This window comes from Panthera pardus, unplaced genomic scaffold, assembly GCF_024362965.1.
Source record: "Panthera pardus isolate Hobbes unplaced genomic scaffold, ASM2436296v1 HiC_scaffold_2, whole genome shotgun sequence".
NCBI lineage: Eukaryota > Metazoa > Chordata > Mammalia > Carnivora > Felidae > Panthera > Panthera pardus.
The window spans coordinates 98,332,153-98,352,076 of record NW_026526765.1 but is presented as its reverse complement, the minus strand read 5'-3'; the positions used below and the strand labels follow the sequence as shown (position 1 = coordinate 98,352,076).

Sequence of the window (19,924 nt, the reverse complement as noted above, 5' to 3'; positions counted from 1 at the left end):
TTAGCTGGAAGATTTAGGGCTTTGGCTTATTAAAGGACATGACCACAGTCCCTTATTAACGGAAGAGACCTCAGTCCCTCACAACCTTGTCTAACATGAATATCCTCTGAAGTTGTACATTGATATGTAACTTGGGAGTTCTTAGAAATGTGTGATAGGGGAGAAGTTCTAGGAAAAGTGTGGAGGACGGGCATTGGAGCTCACCTTCCCTTAGGATCTGGACAGTAGGGCTGTGTTACCACCAGGGCACTGGACTTAGTAGGACTAAACCTGGAAAGGACACAGCCTTTCTGCTCGCGAGCACAAAGCTGAGCACATCACTTCAGCAGCTTTTATTGAGCATGTACTATTTACCTGGCACTTGGTAGGGATGGATGAGTTATGAACCCCTGCACTCAGTGTCTCATAATTTTAGTGACTTGATAAAACTTCCACTGTTTTTAACTCGTGGCATGGTGCTCTGTACCATTATTGAAGATTCTTGACCTCAGAGTATGCTTCAAGTTACTAATAGCTTCAACCTTAGGTTTGCCTGTTTTTCAAAAGAAGATTAAGATTAGGGAAGTTGGATCATGTGATCCTTAGAAGCTTAAGATCAGCTAGCTGTGAAATACTTCAGGAAGCATCCCGGTATGAAGCCAGAATATATCATGGGTCAAGTTTATTGAGTGTTTCACTTTATTGGGAACTTTGGACCTGGGGTTCTCTCATCTTGGTATCCCAACCCCTGTCCCCTGCCCATTTTAGGGTCTTGGAATCAATTCTCTTATCTCTAGTTCCTTACTTGGTGTATACATCTCTTGGAAGCATTCTTTAAGTTCTGAGAATGGGGAGATAACCATTTGGCTCTACTCTCCCAGCTAAAAACTGGACCCAAATCTTAAAAGGTGGGTCAGTAGACATTTGAGTTGAATTACACATTTAGGACTTAAGATTCTCAGGGTTCCTTTCAGAAATTTTGAGTCACCCAGAATAATTGTATATAAAATGCTAAAGTCTAGCATGTTTCTATGAATTAGTGCTTCATGCCATATTTTTAACCTGTTTCCCCTTAAAGGGACATGTTTTAAATAATACCATTTCATAAAATTCCAAAATTATTTTTGGAAAGAGACAGCATAAATGGGGGACAGCAGAGAGAGAGGGAGACACAGAATCCGAAGCAGGCTCCAGGCTCCAAGCTGTCAGCACAAAGCCTGATGCGGGCTTCAAACTCACGGACTGCTAGACCATAACCTGAGCCGAAGTCGGACGTTTAACCAACCAAGCCACACAGGCACTCTGATTTTTGTGATTCTTGCAGACCCGCTCTCCACTGGAGGGAGTATATCCCTACCTATCTTTTCTTTTAAGTTTATTTATTTATTTTTGAGAGGCTAGGGGAGGGACAGAGAGAGAGGGAGAGACAATCCCAAGCAGGCTTCACACTGTCAGCAGGGAGCCTGATGTGGGGCTTGATCTCCTGAACTGTGAGATCATGACCTGGGCCCAAACCAAGAGTCAGATACTTAACCCACTGAGCCACCAAGGCACCCCCCCCACCCCCCGACACACACCTATCTAAGCATCCCGCAGTTATGTCAAACTTAAAATTGTTTAACTCTAGTAAAAGCTTTTTGAGGGACTTTGTGTATCATAATTGTCACTTTATATCCAGTCTGTACAACAGACTGACACAAAGCAGCCACTCAAATATCTGTTGAACAAGTGAATGGATTTTAATACCAAGGAGATGGTGGCTTTGTTGTGTCTATGTGTGAAGGGAGCAAATAGGGCAGCTGAAATTAACAAGCGACCAGGCAAACTCCTTAATGAAGCAGGTCTCTGGGCTATTTTTACATTAGATTTTGTGGGTATTCTTTGGAAAATGAACTCAAGTTTCCTTCCATGACTTAGAGTTCTACTTCAACACCTTCTCTACCAACACTTACTGTGCTCCTTAGATCTCTGAATAAGCCCTATAATGTGATTGCTGTAGAATGTTAGTGCTTTAAAATGCCATCTTGGAGCCAGCATCTGCTAATGTTACAAGAGGAATTTTGTGAGCTGCTAATATTTCTGGAAGTTCTTTGCAATATCTTTGTGTCTCTTAGGGTTCAAGGCAGCAAGTAAAGATGAACTTCAGAGGAAATTGCAGTTAGTCAAGCTGTTTTAAGGTGAAAGCAATTCTGAAGGCACATAAATGGTCTGCTCTTGGGTTTGGCAGTGACCAGAACCTGTCCTGTCCTGGCTCACTCAGATCTAGCAGCAGCACGGCACTGGGCAAGGGTAGGGGCTGCTGTGTTCAGGGAACTGGTTTCCAGCCATGGCTCAGCCATTGACCCAGCAAGTAACTACATGCCATCCCTTTCCCTTACATGACTGCTGTTTCCTAGAAGGAGGCAGTGCCTACTTCTCAGAGTGATTAGGAGAACCACAGAATAACATGGAAGAGTGATTTATGGGTGGTAAAGTCATGCTTAAGTGAATTAGTTAATCAGTTCCATGATGACTCTTTAAATGGCAGTGTTATTATCCATGCCTGTGGTTCTTATCAGAAGTTGCTACTTAGTAAATGTTAAATAATGCAGAGATAGTTGCAGACAACCTTTGTGGTCCAGAAGATCTACTTTTGCTGTGATTAAGACATTTTCACACTCATAACCATAACATGTGCTTTGACCATACGTCACGAAGGAAAGAAGGTGAGGCTGAAGTGGATATGGTTGAAAGGGCAGTGGCCAGATGTGTGACCCGGTGGGCCAGATCAGAAGGGAAGGAAGGGATGTGTTAAAGGAAGCCCCACGAGGGCAAACATGTTTTGTTTTGTTCACTGCCCTATCCCTGGTGGTTTGGCTCATGCCTGATCCATAGAATCTATAAATTGAACATTAGGTAAGCGAGGTGTGTGAAATGTTACTGGACTTGCTCCATCGGTGACCATACCCTTCTTGTATTCGGGGTAAGTAGGCAAATAAAACTACCCACATAGATATTTTAGAGTCCTTGTGTTAATCATTCCTGATGAGAGATTGTGTAGCATATATTCTATGGAGCACGTAGCCTGTGCAGGGTAGTGAGCTGGGCATGGTGAGAACATAACTGTGTCTTGTAGGAGTTGCCTATGAAATGAAACGATATAGGAGGTGCCAGGAGAGAGCACATTTTGAGTGGGTACAAACAGGGGACTTTGGGAAGGAAGTGATGATGGAGTTGAGCCATCAAGATAGGCAGAATTCTATCAGCTGGGGCCAATACTTTGGGATTGCACTTTTAACACTTTGTGGCATATATGTGTGTGTGTTAATTCAAACATTAAGTCTTCCCTTTGGATGGGGGTGATGTCACAGTTTAAGAGCCTCTCTGCAGCTCTCCTGGACTGGTGGATTCTTGCATGGCTTGTGGAAGGAGTTGGGGGGTTGAGACCTCGGGACCAAGTACTGCTAAGGCTTCTCTTTCCTCCTGGGTCGGTTTGTTGAGGTGGAAGGAATTCATAGCCAAAAAGGAAGGTGGCAGTAAGAATGTCTCCTTTTGAATGTGACCCCTGCACTCATACTTAAAAGTTGGGAAGGTAGCATCATCATGCGGATTCATACTAGGAGTTTTATATTGTTTTCAAGCTTTAATGTATCTGAACGTACTATGAGATGAAAATGTTCTGTCAGGAATGGAAAACCGTCTTTAGACTGAAGTTAAAATGAGAGATTGGCAATCACGAGGTGTCCGGGGGATGACGTGTTAGGAGCCCTGGAGGTGGAAGATTAGGTGACGATATGTGGGCATGCCAGGTACCTTCTAGAAAAACTTGGGATACGAAAATCATAATTTGAGAAGTGTATTCATTATGGGGTGAGGGTCAGCTCACTTAACAAAGGCATTTTTTCAGAAATGTTTGTTCTCTGCATGCAAGGAACCGTGATAAATGTAATGGGGACATGCAGATGAGTTAAGAGTCTTTTCCTGCAAGGAATTCCCATTTCGTAGGGGGAGACGTGACTGAGCTTCTGTGATGAGTGATGTAATAAAAAGGTGAACCAAAGTGCTGAGGAAGGTAGATGGATCCTGACTTGCAGATCTACAGAATTTTGCTTGAGAAGATGTAAGACACGGAGGTGGGAGAATGGCTTTCCAGGGCAGAGGGAAGGTGGAGAGCAGAAGCATTCCAACCTAGAATGTGGTGTTGTGGTCCTGGCACACAGCACTGCCTGGAAGGAGTGGATGGAATTCAGGTTTCACGTTGGAGAAGGTGGGAAGGTCTTCTAGACCTTTGTTCTGTAGCACATGGGGATCCATCAAAGGTTTGGAGAAGGAGAGCGAAATGAGCAGGACTGTGTTTGAAAGGTGCTTCTGGTGGTGGTGAGGACGATGAGTGGGGGAGGGGTGGTGGCTGGGAGGCTGTCGGAGGGCTGTCAGAAGAGTCTAGGGGAGACACGTTGAAGGCCTGCAGTCTTGGGGTAGAGGTGCAGGGGAGGGTTGTTCCAGAGCTTTGGTACTTTTCCTAAATTTGAAAGTTCTCTTCTAAAGTTTAGATCTGATTGAGTTTATTAAGAAAAAGAAGATGATTTTGATGAACACACATCTTTGTTGACCCTCACTGGTACCATTGGTCTGTTTCAAGCAATGAAACCACACTGAGACATGGGGAGTGGTAGAAAGGGAGGACAGGAAGAAGGTGATGGAATGTGTGGAGGCTCCTGCTTCTTTTGCCCTAGTGTGGTTCTCTCCAAGCCTGTCCTGGTGCCTTTCCACATCTCCCCTCCTTCTTCAGGTTCCTTTTCTTCCTCCTCTATAAACAGACATGTTTCTCTAAGTTCTTCCGTATTTCTTCCCCCCACCCCCATCCTCCCATCCACACATGTCTAGCCCTAATGTTTCTACTTTTCACGTGGGCAAATGACTTCACAGCCCATTTGCTCAACTGTAAAGTGGGACACATTACCTGCCTCATCGTGTCATTTACATCTGTAAATGAGGCAGTTCATAGAAAACATTGCCTAAGGACTTGAAACAAAGTAAATGCTCAATAAGCATCAAGCATATATTTATGTGTTTATGGTATTCTGTCATGTTTTATATTGATATAAGTTTAGTCATTTTTGAGTTCTTTGAGGTATTATTTTTGGCGGGAAAATATTTAGCATATTACTTGATCCAGTAAGATTACAAAATTTTATCTTAATTCCTCTTGTCTGCTAAGATGATATTTTGGACTCTTCCTCAGTACGGCATGGGATTGGCCTTTCTGAGGGATGGATGGGTCACCTTAATGCTTCTGCTTGGAACCAGGGGTCTCATTTATGAATTGGCTGATTGGAGCTGGTGGCTAGGGAACAAAAAAAAATTCATATTCCTGCCCCATATGACCATACATCCCTGCCCCCCCAACGTGTTCATTAGATGAATAATGTAACAAACTAGAAACCAAATTTACTTTATAGCTATCAGAATTGAGTTCTTTGTCATGTAAATGAACAGCCAAGAGTTGGCAGATGTGACCCGTGAGGCTCTTGAGTACTGTTGAGACAGTGGGCAGGCGAAGTACACTCAGGAAATGGGGAGGCCGTATTCTCTGCAGAAAAGTAAAGCTGAATTGTGGAAGTTTGTAAAGTATATTTGTATTGGAATAAAGAGTGTGGGGCTTAAAAACTGCTCAATTGATGTCTCCTTTGTTTTGTTCTTCTGGATACCTTTTGACCACGAAGGTTAGCCTCATAAAGGCCAAGATACAGGTGAAGCACGAATCTTAGAGACTTTGGCATCTGTAACCTAGGGTTTGCATTGGATGAGAAGCTTTAATTCCCTTTAGGAGTGGGTAAACACTGGTCCTTGTAGATTATTTGTTAAAATTCAGAATTTCCACGAAGGTCCAAGCTGAGCCACTGGACCAGTACTACAAGCTTGTTAAGGAAAGTTGTTGGGAGTGGACCATGCTTTAATGGATTTGAGGCCATCAAAATTCTCTGGCACCAAGTCTATGATATATGATGGCTGTTCTCATCCTTTTTAGTAATTTTAACCCGTACTTCAGTATTGCATTTTTAAATTTTTGCTATCATTGACATATTGTAAAATCCAAAGGCAAATCTTTCTATTTTTCTGATGTTTAAATATCTCTGTCTCTTAGTGTTCAGTGTTGAAGTGCCTGTGTTTTTTGGGGTTTTTGTCTCAAGTGTTTATTTGATGAACACTACCCTTATAAGTAATGTGATGCTTTCCTCTATTTCTAGCTATTGTGGATGATGAAAGGCTCTCTGCAGAGGAGATGGATGAGAGGAGGAGGCAGAACATTGCTTATGAATATCTGTGCCATCTAGAGGAAGCCAAAAGGTAAGATCCCAATGCAGTCTATCTGTGTACCTTCTCCTGGATAAACTTTGGGATACTATACTTTTTAAAAAATGTTTTATTACTTATTTTGGAGAGAGAGGGGGGGCAGAGAGAAAGGAAACAGAGGATCTGACATGGGCTCTGTGCCGACAGCAGAGGGTCCGATGTAGGGCTTGAACTCAGGAACCGTGAGATCATGACCTGAGCCAAAGGCAGACGCTCAACCAACTGAGCCACCCAGGTGTCCCTGGGATACATACTTTTAACAACTCATTTGCAGTCTTATTGGTAGCAGTGTAAGTGGAGAAGAACCACCTGTCTTTGTAAATGGTCAGGCGGAATTGAGAAAAAGTTGCTGCCACAGCCAGGGTCAAGGCCCTAGGAGGGAGGCAACTATTTCTTTTTCTTGCTTACGTTCTCCCAGGAAATCTCTGGGCCAATTGCAGATTATTTCAAATTCCTCATCTCACTGATTTGGAAGTGAGGGCACAGCAAAGACTTAAATCAACTTCTTTTTTTTTAAGTTTTTAATTTTAATTCCAGTTTTGTTAACATACAGTTAGTTTCAGGTGTGCAGTATAGTGATTGAGCAGTTCTATACATTACTCAGTGCTCATCATGATGAGTGTACTTGAACTTCCTTTTTCCCAGAGCTTCCTCAGATATTTTTGTCACCCCAAACCCCAGTAATTATAAATACTGTATAGGACAGTATCATTTTGAACTGAAGTCCATCGGTCACTAAGCTAGAGAGTAAGTTTATGACTGCAGTCTCCATTTAAACATTGGGTTCTCTGAGGAGAAAGTGAAGATAAACTCATTTGCCCTTAGGCCTCTGTATCGGGGAACCACAAGAACTTTGTCCTGTGCTGGGTGAATACTCCAATGTCCATATGCCATGAGTTAGATTCTGATTTAGTGCTTTGTGCTGTGATTGAGTAACAGTATCATTCCTTGGACAGATGGTATGTTCTAGCTTTGTTAAGTATATAGAAATAAACATTGGGGTAATGGTCATTGGTGTTAATGATCTCTAATCACTGTTAAATAGCTGTCTATTGAGCTGGAGGAATGAGGCTTTTTATCAAGTGCTGTGTGGAAGAGAATTCGGTGACACATGAACTAATTTGGCCTCAGAATCACTTGAAAGGGGATTTCTCAGGGTTGTTTAATAATTTAACAGTGTCTCGTAGCTCTAAGCTCTGAAGAATACTTTTAAAGATTCTAAAATATGTGAAGTTGACAGGTGGCAGGTCACTGAAGACTCAATATCAGCCTAAGATTATTAAAAACATGCTTTTAGTCAAGTTGTTGATAATAAAGTTCGATACGGAGAGTGGCTCATAAATATTCCAAATAAACATGCTTTCAAAGAAAAAGTTTAGGAAGAGTAACGAGAAACTTTCTCCTTACACACATGTTGAGTTCTAAATTTTTGCCTCTTACTTTTTCTAAATGAGAATCAGTGTCATACTGGGGAGAGGTCAGTGGACTGGATTTCCTGGTCCCAGCATTACCACTTAGGAACTGTGTGACCTTGGCCACATTGTTTAACCTGTGAGAACTTCGGTTTTGTCTCCTCTGTAATGGGATGATAAACATGTTAGCACAGTAATGAGTTTTTCTTGTGTCATAAAATGCGTAAATTAGGGGCGTCGGGGTGACTCAGTCAGTTAAGTGTCCGACATCAGGTCATGATCTCGTGGTTCAGGAGTTCAAGCCCCACAGTGGGCTCTTCACTGACGGTGTGGAGCCTGCTTGGGATTCTGTCTCTCTCCCTCACTCTGCCCTTCTCCCACTTGCATTCTGTCTCTCTCAAAAAAAAAAAAAAAAAATCTAGGAGTTTCTAATGTACAGCTAGATTTAAATACTACTTTAAAAAATGCGTGAATTAAAAAAAAAATAAAAAGGATGTTAGTGCCACCTGCCCTACCTCATTCCCACCCCTGCCCCTGCTGTAAAAATCACCTAAAATGTAAAAGGCAAAAGTGTTCCGTAAACTTAATAGTGCCAGTTAGGTGTATGGTGATAAGCATAGTTTTCTCCTGAATGTATCGAATGTATCAATACAGCTTGACAGCTTGTCACAGTGTTTTCAAACCTTTGTAGTTGAATTTTGTTTTAGAGAAGTCAGAGTAACAATTAGCCCAGGTTTTTTGAAGAAAGTTTCCTAAGAATAGTTTCATTGAAAGAAAAGACTATGAAATATACAACTTTCCCTCTAAGGTGACTTTATTAGTTTATTTTACAAGAATAGATTAGATGTAATATGTATTTATTATTAGATGTTATATATTATATATTATATATTAGATGTTATATATTATATATATATTATATATTATATATTAGATGTTAATATAATCTTATTAACATCTGAACATTTTTGGTGACTTTTAGGGAACCTGATTTTTGGAAGTGGAGTCTGTAAAAATGTGGCCGTTAATAGATACATATTAATATGTGAGCTATGATTTCAGAAAGCATAGTACACAGAATTCTGATGGTCCTAAACTCAAGAAATAAATGAAAGGGTGAATTAGTCTCTGTCCAAAAAATTCAAAGGGTTTGGTACATGATTCTTTTACAATGCTAATGCCTTAGGAATTTGTCATATTGGGTTTATTATAGTGCATGCATGTGCAGGTGTTCATGTGAGTGTGGTTGACTTAAAATACTGAGTTTCTTCTAACTGGTAAACTTAGAATGTGTAAGCTTAGCCAGGATCTGTCTCTAGTTCAGCTCAGAACTGATTCGGTGTACTTAAACTAAAAATGTGTAGGTTCTGTTGTTGTGCCTCTTTTTGGTTCCAGAGGTAAGAACTGGAAGGATGTGTTTGTATATTCTTTTAATTCAGAATTTTTGAAAACTCAAAATTGTAATAGTCTGTTACATCTTTAACTTTGGCTTTATTAATTTCAAGATTTCTGATAATTAATAATAAACCATTTAAAAGCTACATCATTCAGAGGAGATATCACTACTAACAGAAATAAAAAGGGTGATGTACTACTATGCCAACAAATATATGTAAGATAACCTAAATGAAATGGACAGATACCTAGAAAGACATAAACTATCAAAACTGACTCAAAAATAAATTAACAATCAGAATAGACTTAGAACAAGTAAAAAGGTAAAGTTAGTAAGCAAAAAAATTGCCTGCTTTTCAAAAAACATGTAAGAGGAGGGAACACTTCGCAACCCATTCTACTAAGACCCATTTTTTCTTTGATACCAAAACCAGACAAAGATACCTCAAAAAAATGATAGACCTACATGCCTTATGAGTACAAATAAAAAAAATCCTCAACAAAATACTAGCAAACCAAGTCCAGCAACATAAATAAAGTATCATATACCACTAAGTGGGATTTATCCCGGGATTGCAAGTTTAGTGTAATTCAAAAATCGATCAAGACATTTTAATGGGAAAAAACATCTTTCAACAAATAATCTTCGGCAACTGGAAATAGTCAAACGTAAAAATGAATTTGGATCCCTATCCCATGCATAATCTAATCGAAATGTGAGAACCACAACTACAAAACTCCTAAAAGAAAACAGGTATAAATACATGTGATTTGGGGGTAAGTAATGGTGACATTTCACCAAATAAGATACACATGCACCAGAACAGGACAGGGGGTTTAACATCAGTTGTTAGGGAAATGCAAAGCAAAACCACAGTGAGATACTACCTCACACTGGAATAGTTAGAATCGAAAAGACCAACAATATCAAGTGTTTGCAAGGATGAGGGAAGGTGCTTGTTGAATTACAAAATGGTGCAGCTACTTTTTATAACATTCTGGGGTCGCCTAGGTGGTTCAGTTTGTTGAGTGTCTACTCTTAATTTTGGCTCATGTTATGATGCTGGGGTCATGGGATCAAGCCCCGTATCGGGTTGTGCACTGAGCATGGAGCCCGTTTAAGATGCTCTCTCTCCCTCTGCCCCTCTCCCCCACTTGCACACACTCTGTAAAATAAAATTTCAAAAAATGTAAAACATTCTGGCAGCTACTTAAAAAAATTAAATATGGAATTACCATATGACCCAACAATTCCACTACCAGATATATACCAAAGAAACCTGAAAACCTGTGTGCGTGCAGAAAACCTGCACACAAATGGTCATTGAAGTATTACTCATGGGAGCAAAAAGTGGAAACAACCCAAATGTCCATCTACTGATGAGTAAATGAAATGCGATACATATCTACCATGAAATACTATTCATCTATAAAAAATGATATTAGCAAATCACATTCAACAGTGTATAAAAAGTACTGTATAAATCACAACCAAGTGAGATTTATCCCAGGTATGCAAAGCTTGTTTCATATTTGAAAATCATTTAATGTGATCTATCACATCAACAGGCTAAGTAAGAAAAATTACATGATATGTCACTGTATCAGTGCAGAAAAGGCACTTAACAAAATCCAAACTTATTCAAGAAAAAAATTCTTAGTTAACTAGGAATCAAGGGGAAACACCCTCAGTTTGAGAAAGACAGTGAACAAAAAACATGCTAAAAGCAAACATCATATTTAATGGTGAGAAATTCCAAGCTTTCCCATTAAGATACAAGGCAAAGACCTTCCTTCTCACCACTCCTTTTTCAACTTTGAACTGGAAGTTCTAGTTAATATAATAAAAAAAAGAAAATATAGATTGAAAAGGAAGAAACAAAACTGGGTTTATTCATAGATGACATGATTGACTATTTGAAAACTCAGTAAGAATTTTTTTAAAAATTGGAACTAATAAGCAATTATAGCAAGATACAAGATTATATGTAAAAGTCTATTGCTTTCCTATATGTCATCAATGAACAAGTGGAATTTGACATTAAGAACACAGTTCCATTTACATTAGCACTCAAATGAATTATTTAGGTATAAATTTGATAAAATATGCACAAAATCTATATGAGGAAAACTATAAAACTTTGATGAACTAGAAGAAAGAACTAAATAAGTGGATAGATATTCCATATTCATGGATAGGAAGACAGTATTGCTAAAATGTCACTTCTTCCCAACTTGATCTATAGATTCAATGCAGTGTCAGTGAAAATCTCAAGTTACTTTTTGCATATTGACAACCTGATTCTAAAGTTTGTACTGAGAAGCCAAAGACCTAGGGGCACCTGGGTGGCTCAGTTGGTTAAGCATCTGACTTCGGCTCAGGTCATAATCTCATGGCTCATGAGTTTGAGCCCTGCATTGGGCTCTGTGCTGACAGTTCAGAGCCTGGAGCCTGCTTCAGATTCTGTGCCCCTCTCTTGCTCTGTCCCTTCCCCACTTGGGTTCATTCTCTCTCTCTCCCTTCCTCCCTTCCTCTCTCTCTCTCTCTCATAAATAAGCATTAAAAAATGTTTTAAAAAAAGAAAAAGACCTAGAATTGCCAACACAATATTGAAGGAGAACAAAGTTGGTGGACTGACACTACCAGACTTCAAATTTAATACAAAGTTTCAGTGATCAAGAGAGTGGCATTGGTGAAACTTTAGGCACATAGATCAGTGAAAGAGAATAGAGAACCCAGAAATACACCCTAAAAGTATAGTCAATTGACCTTTAACAAAGGAGCAAACCAATACAATGGAGCAAAGATGGCCTTTTCACCAAATGGTGCTGAAACTGGACATGTAAAAAGTGAATCTAGACCTTACACATTGTACTCATCACAAAGTATACCATTGTACCCTTCACAAAAAAATACCTCAAATGGATCACACCTACCTATAAAAAGAAAAACTGTGAAACTTTTAAAAGATAACAAAGGAGGGTTTGCTTGGGTGGTTCAGTCATTTAAGTGTCAGACTCTTGATTTCGGCTTAGGTCATGATCTCCCAATCAGTGGGATCAAATCCCACATCAGGCTCTGTGCTGACAGTGCAAAGCCTGCTTGGGATTCTCTGTCACTCTCTTTCTGCCTTTCTCTCTCTCTGTCTCTTCAAATAAACATTAAAAAAAAGATAACAAAGGAGAAAACTTAGATGAAATTCAGTATAGCAGTGACTTTTAAGATAGAGCACCAATGGCATGAAAGAAAAAAAGTGAGTAAACTGGATTTCATTAAAATTAAAACTTTCTGCTTCACAAAAGGAAGTGTCAAGAGGATGAGAAGACAGTCCACAGGCTGGTATAAAATATACCAGGTAAAAGACCTGTCTCATACAGAACTGCTATATAAGATATTTAAAAACTCTTGGGGCGCCTGGGTGGCTCAGTTGGTTGAGCGTCCGACTTCAGCTCAGGTCACGATCTCATGGTTCGTGAGTTTGAGCCCCGCGTCAGGCTCTGGGCTGATGGCTCAGAGCCTGGAGCCTGCTTCTGATTCTGTGTCTCCCTCTCTCTCTGCCCCTCCCCCATTCATGCTCTGTCTCTCTCTGTCTCAAAAATAAATAATAAAAAAATAAAAAAAAAAAAACTCTTAAAACTTCAACAATAAGAAAACAACTAGGTTAAAGAATAGGCTAAAAACCTTAACAGACACATCTCTGAAGAAGATACACAGATGGCAAATAAGTATAGGAAAAGATGCTCCACGTCATGTGTCATCAAGGAAGTGCAAAATAAAATAAGATACCAGTGTACAATTATCAGAATGGTCAAAATATGAAACACTGGCAACACCAAATGCTGTGAGGGTTTGGAGCAACTGGAACTCTCATTGCTCATGGAAATGCAAAGTGGTATAGTCACTTGGAGTTTGTTAAAAAACCAAGCATACTCTTATCATGCTATCCAGCAGTTGTGCTCTTATTATTTAACGGAGGGAGTGAAGTCTTAGGTCCACACAAAAAACTTGTGTATGGATGTCAAAAGACTTTTTTTAATAATAGGCAAAGTTGGATGTGACCGTGACGTCCTTCAGTAGGTGAATGAATAAATACACTGTGGCATATCCAGACAGTGGAATATTATTCTTTGCTAAAAAAAAAAAAAAAAAAAGCTATCAAGCCATGAAAAGACGTACAGGAACCGTAAATGTATACAGCAAAGAAAAGCCAATCTGAAAAGGCTACATCCTATACGATTCCAACTATGACTTTGTAGCAAAGGCAACACTGGAGACAGTAAAAATATCAGCAGTTGGGAAAGGAGGATGAATAGATAGAGCACAGAGAGTTTTTAGTGTAGTGAAAATACTCTGTATGACACCACAGTGATAAATGTCATTATACATTTGTCCAAAACCAACAGTGAACCATTATGTAAACTGTGGAATTTGGATGATGATGATAGGTTCATCAGTTATAGCAAATGTAGGTTCGTGTAGGCTAATCAATTATAACTAATGTTCTGGCTCAGTTGGCTGAGTGTGCAACTCTTAATCTTGGGGTTGTAAGTTGGAGTCCCACGTTGGGTGAAGAGATTACTAAAAAGAAAACCTTTCAAAAAAGTGAATTAATATACTGATACAGACTTCAACCTGAGTGGATGCTGAAAATATACTGAGGGAAGGAAGGCAGACACAAAAAGCCACTTATTATATAATTCCATATATATGAAGTGTCCAGAAAAGGCCAGTCCGTGGAGACAGATGGTAGACCATTGGTTGCCTAGGCCTGGGAGAATAGAGGGGATGGAGAGTGACTGATTATTGTATAGTTACTGTAGGAACAAAAGTGTTCTAAAATTGATTGTGGCGATGGTTGCATAACTCTGTACTGAAAATCACTCAATTGCGGACTTTAAAAGGGTAAATGTATGGTATATAAGCTGTACCTTATTAAAGCCGTTACAAAGAAAAGTTCCTTTGACCAGACTAACTTGGAGAAGTGCTTAGTAAACCTGTTAAATAAGATTAAGTGGTATTCAGTAGATAAAATGAGCGTAGAACGTATGCCTAAGATACATGGGTTCTAAACACTGTTGATTTTATAGTTTCTTGAGCACCCACCATGCTTTAACTGGTGCGGTAGGGTCACTTTGGGGGATGGAGATCAGGCAACTAATAATGTGCTCAAAGAAACTGTTCAGTTAATGCTTTTACTCATGAGTTTAAAATTCTGTCCTTCACTTACATTTGCTCTTTTGATCTCTCTGTATGTGTGTGCGGGAGTATCTCCCTGTTTCCAGCTCATCATTCTCCTAAATATCTCTTCTATGTTCACCTCTCTATCCCACCACGAACCTCCTGAAGCCTTCTGACTTCTCTTGCTAGATTACTGCAGTGCTCTCTGACTGGTTTCCTCAATCCTCTTGCCCCTTTAATCCTTTATCATCTGTATCATAGTCAAATGAATTTCTTCAAAACTCTCAACTGTTCTGGCCAACCCCGTTGAAAACCACTCAGTATTATCGCAATTCTCATGGAATAAAGACCAGACTCTTACAAGGGCTCATAAGCTTTGTATGGTCCGGTTCTTACAGCTGCTCCAGTTTCATATTGTGCCCCCTTCCTTACTGCTCTTTTTCCAGCCACATTGACCCCTTTTCCATAGGACCTCTGCATGTGTTATTCCCTTCTCCTGTGTATCTATTCAGGCTCTACTGTCTTTAGATTTTAACTCCCTTTTTCAGGGAGTCCTTCTTTGGCATGGCCCATCTAGGTCAACTACCCCTATTATGACATCATATCTGTCACATAGTTGAACGAATTACTTAATGCTGGTATTGGCCTACTATCATTTGTTCACTAATGACGATTCGTTGTACTGTTTTCTGTGTGTTTTAGTTTGCCTGGAGGTAACAAGTAGGATGTGAATTAGATTCGTGGTGGACAAGATTCTACATGGTGTGCCAGGACTGCCAGCCTAAAGTAAAATTTAGTCTTTGTCTCAATGGAAAATTCTATATTGTAGTTAGATGGTACAAGTTCTTCCTGCCATTTATGTGACCCAGTGGGTTATGAAGCTGGGAATCCGAGACAGTTTGATACCACAGGGAAGTAGAAGTGACCCAGAGAAGGGCATAGAGTATTTTTCAGTGAATGAATAAATGACTGAATGAATGAAGAGAGGAAGAGATAACCTATATTATTAAGACGACTTGTGGCTGAAATTATTGCTCATAGCTGATAAAATTATGACATCTGGGCATATGGACTTATTAATTAAGTCTCAAAATACTAATATTAATGACCAGGGAAAATATGAAAGGCATGTTTTTAAGACCAAAAAAGATAGTTGCTTTATAAAGTGGTTCTTGGGGCGCCTGGGTGGCTCAGTCGGTTGGGCGTCCAGCTTCGGCTCAGGTCATGATCTCATGGTCCGTGAGTTCGAGCCCCGCATCGGGCTCTGTGCTGACAGCTCAGAGCCTGGAACCTGTTTCAGATTCTGTGTCTCCCTCTCTCTCTGCCCTTCCCGTGTTCATGCTCTGTCTCTCTCTGTCTCAAAAATAAATAAATGTTAAAAAAATAAAATTAAAAAAAAATAAAGTGGCTCTTGACCCTGTGTTTATCCACAGGCTAACAGGTTTACATGACGTCACAAAGAGCCAATCATAATTCTGTTGGGAGTACACATAACTATGTGTACTAGTTATCCGTGACTGTGTAATTAATTACTCTAAAACTTAGCAGCTTAAAACAAAGAACATTTATCTCACAGCTTTTCAAAGTCAGGAATCTGATTCTAGTTTAACTGAGTCCTGTGGCATTCAGTCTGTCATAAAGCTTCAGTCCTCCTAGGGTCCAAGCAGAACAGATCTTCCAAGCTCGGTCATGGTGTTGGCAGGATTCAGTTCCTGACGGACGTTTGGACTGAGGACCCCATTCCCTCGTTGCTGTTGGCCACAGGCTTCCCTCAGCTCCTTGACATATGGGCCTCTCTGTGGGCAGCTCCCAATATGGTAGCTGGCTTTCCTCAGTGAGCAAACAAGAAAGGGCCAGTAAGTTGGAAGCCAGATCCCTTTTGTAACCCATTCTCAGAAGTGCTGTCCCGTAGTTTGCTGTATTCCAGTCATTAGAATCAAGTTAGTAAATCCAGCATGTGTTTCAAGGGGAGAAGATTCTAGAAGGGCATGAATTCTAGAAGGCAGGAATCACCAGGGTGATTACAAGCTGCCTTCTACAGGGTGTGTGTGTGTATGTGTATGTGTGTATATATATATATATATATATACACACACACACACACATATATATACACATGTGTATACACATACATACACATATATATGTGTATATATATATACACATGTGTATACACATACATACACATATATATGTGTGTGTGTATATATATATATATATATATATATATATATATATATATATATATATATATATATATTGCAATTGACCTTTTTTGCAATTGACCCCAGAAAAGGGGGCAGGATCCTCTTTATTAATGTCAGAGACCAGATCAGAAATTGGATGGTGTCTTGGTGTAAATGATTATGGTATTAAGGTTATTTATGCCTGGATAGTTTAAAAAGATTTTTTTTTGAAATTTATTTATTTGAGAGGGAGAGACTGTGTGTGTGCATGTGCGCAAGGGAAGGGCAGAGAGAGAGGAGAGAGAAACCCAAGCAGGTTCTATGCTGTCAGACGTTTCACTGAATGAGCTACCAGGTGCCCCTATAGTCTTGAATTGTGAACTATTTGGGACTAAGCTTTTCATTCCTCTGCCATTTTAAATAATACTAAATGGACTTTTAAGTTTTCTTTTCAGGTGGGCCGGGGAGACTGTCTTGATCATTTCTTTGCTGTAGGGATTTTGCTGCAATGGGACCATTCAGACAAGTCTGCTACTCCTATGGGCTTTGAAAGTTTCTCTCTGATGCCAGAAATCCCACCCTTTAAATTAAAGGAGTTAATTTCCTAAAAAAGAATTTCTTCTGCTGAGTAGATTTCATATTAACTTCTGCAAAATATCTTTGAATAATGAAAATAATTCCCTTTTAAGAACTTCATTTCTTTAGTTTTGTAGGGCAACTGTGAAAAAAATCTAAGATGGAGAGTTCTCTTTGGGAAAGTCTGGATCGGGGAAGCGAAATCAGACTAGAGCTATTAGGAAGAGCAGGGAATGGGAGGGGGCATGTTGGCAAGAGAAGGAGAGGGAATTTGCAAATTATAGTTGAGCAAATAGTTATGAATGGGGCTGCTGTTGTATGTTTCCCAAGGAAGTTCCTGATATATTATATTTCTTTTTTAAGGAAGGGGAAAACGCTACAAATCTTCTGGCATGCTTACTTTTTCTGTCCTACCTCGGAAAGTAAACAGAGCAAAAAAGCCTTCCCTTGGTGATGGGCTTGTTTAGAAATATTATCTTCAAAGAGCTCTTTATGTGAGCCAAGCTGTTCTTTGTATTCGTGACTCTGAGGCAGTTTCATATGTGTCCTGGAAAAGAAACAAAAACACGGTGTGATTCCTTTTGTGTCAGTGCTTACAACTCAGACACCAAAAAGACAGCTCATTGATTAGATCAAGTTCTGGCCTTACCTAGTAGAGAGGTAGAGAATTATACTTGAAAGGAGAAATGCTTCCAATGTTTAAGCAAGTGAGGACCATGAATATGGGTTTGCTTAACCCCGAATATTTGTGATTTCTTCAAGAAAAAGAATCTTATGACTGGGGAGTGCTTTAGAGAATCCATTGGATTTCTTCTACAGGCTTGGACCTCACTGTCTGTTTTCCTAAAGATGCTGCCTATGGCTTGCTCATAAACGATGCTAATAGAAACTAGGAATCTGGAAGGAAATATCTTCCTTGGTCATCAACCCATTAAGGGACATGTTGTTGCTCTCTACAAAATGTTAATCAAATATTAAGGAATTCTTAATTGCATTTTCAAAACATAAATAGTTTTTATTTTTCTATGGTGATTCTGCATTTCCCCCTTCCTCCTTGTTCTCTCCCTGGCTCTGATCACCCCTCTGTGTCCCAGGGAACAAGAAAGTGTGGGGTTGCTCCATGCAGTGGCTGACAGGCTGGTGGGGCAAGGGGCACAGCTGAGTCGAGAGCAGGGACCCTTTTCAGGGTCTGGCTCCTAGGTAAGGGGAGGGCCTGCCTTCCAGGAGTGCCCTGTTTGGATTTGCTTACCAGTCAGCTTGCTTTGAGAGCCATATGCCACAGGTCGAGGACCTTTTTGACATCCTGGGGCTTGTCCCCCTAAGGTACGTATCCACAGTAGGGAGACAGAGTAACCTCCGAGGAGAACTAGTCATCAGGGTTAGCCATCAGGGGATAACCACAGACGAGAGGATAAGATGAGATGTGGTTTTTTGTTTTTGTTTTTTTTTTTTTTTAAACAGAAAGAGTACATAACAGGTGGGGGGTGGGGGGAGAGAGAGAGAAAGAGAAACAATCTTCAGCAGTCTTCACGCTTAGCACAGAGCCCAGCACAGGACTCGATCCCATGACTCTTGGATCATGACCTGAGCACAGGCTAAAAACAACTGAGCCACCCAGGCACCCCAAGAGATGCTCTTGACGGGGTGTCTCCATGGCAGGCAGCCCAGCCTTCCAGGGCATGCTGCTTGCAGCTAGGTCCTCAGAGGAGATGTTGATGCTGAGGTCCAGCTGTGTGGTAACCGGGGATGGTGCTGTGGAGCTGCAGTAGAAGGGACAGTTGTTAAGGACATAAAGGGAGAAGCCATACAGTTTGACAGGGAACTATATTTGAGGGACAGAGGAGGTTGGGAAGTCAGATGCATTGGGGAGGATCCAGCCATCACTAACCTGACTCAGACACACACGTTGTATGGTCTCCATCAGGCAAGCCTGGGGTTGGAACACATAGTTGAGAGACTTCTTTAGTTTCACATATTTTGTGTCCTAGCCTTGGGGATGTATTGGGCAGATGCCAGTCAGGTGTGAGCCCACAAATCAAAGCTTACCTTTTTAGCGTGCCGGCATTTTTAAATACAAATAATCAATATTAATCCTCTCTAGCCAAAGAGAAATTGAGCAACTGATATTTGATCCCAAAGTTTATATTAGTCTTTCAAGCTCTTTGAAGTTGGAGAGCTGGGAGAGGTTAGGAATTTTCCATGATCTCAAACATACTTTACTCCAAGGGTTACCAAGTGAGTGTCTACTCACCAGACCCACACAGTGCCCAAGACATTCAACTTACACAGGGTTATTCCCATCTTATAGATGGCAAAAACAAGTCCTGGAAAAACCTAAGGAATTTTTCCAAGGTCACAGCCAACAGACAGATAAATACTATTCCAACCCAGCTTCTTCTGATTTCATAGCCAATTGCTTAAAAACTAACACAGTCTCTTTTCCTTCTTTTTTTTTCCTTGTGTTACTTGCTTTTCTTTTTTTTTTTTTTAATTTTAATTTTTTAAAATTTACATCCAAATTAGTTAGCATATACTGCAACAATGATTTCAGGAGTAGATTCCTTAGTGCCCCTTACCCATTTAGCCCATCCTCCCTCCCACAACCCTTCCCATAACCCTCAGTTTGTTCTCCATATTTATGAGTCTCTTATGCTTTGTCCCCCTGTTTTTATATTATTTTTGTGTCCCTTCCCTTATGTTCATCTGTTTTGTATCTTAAAGTCCTCATATGTGTGAAGTCATATGATGTTTGTCTTTCTCTGACTAATTTCACTTAGCATAATACCCTCCAGTTCCATCCTAGTAGTTGCAAATGGCAAGATTTCATTCTTTTTGACTGCTGAGTAATACTCCATTGTATATAT

At 40.1% G+C, this 19,924-nt stretch overlaps 1 protein-coding gene across 2 annotated transcripts in view; it reads left to right on the top strand.

Moving 5' to 3' along the window:
* The window catches only part of IQGAP2 (IQ motif containing GTPase activating protein 2), a 293,312-nt gene that overhangs the window by 43,906 nt on the left and 229,482 nt on the right, over positions 1 to 19,924 (top strand). For both annotated transcript variants that reach the window (XM_019462972.2, XM_019462973.2), the window contains one exon: positions 6,207 to 6,306. In XM_019462972.2, the coding sequence (XP_019318517.2) occupies positions 6,207 to 6,306 (100 nt within the window). Of the gene's footprint in view, positions 1 to 6,206; positions 6,307 to 19,924 lie in introns of those variants that run through there.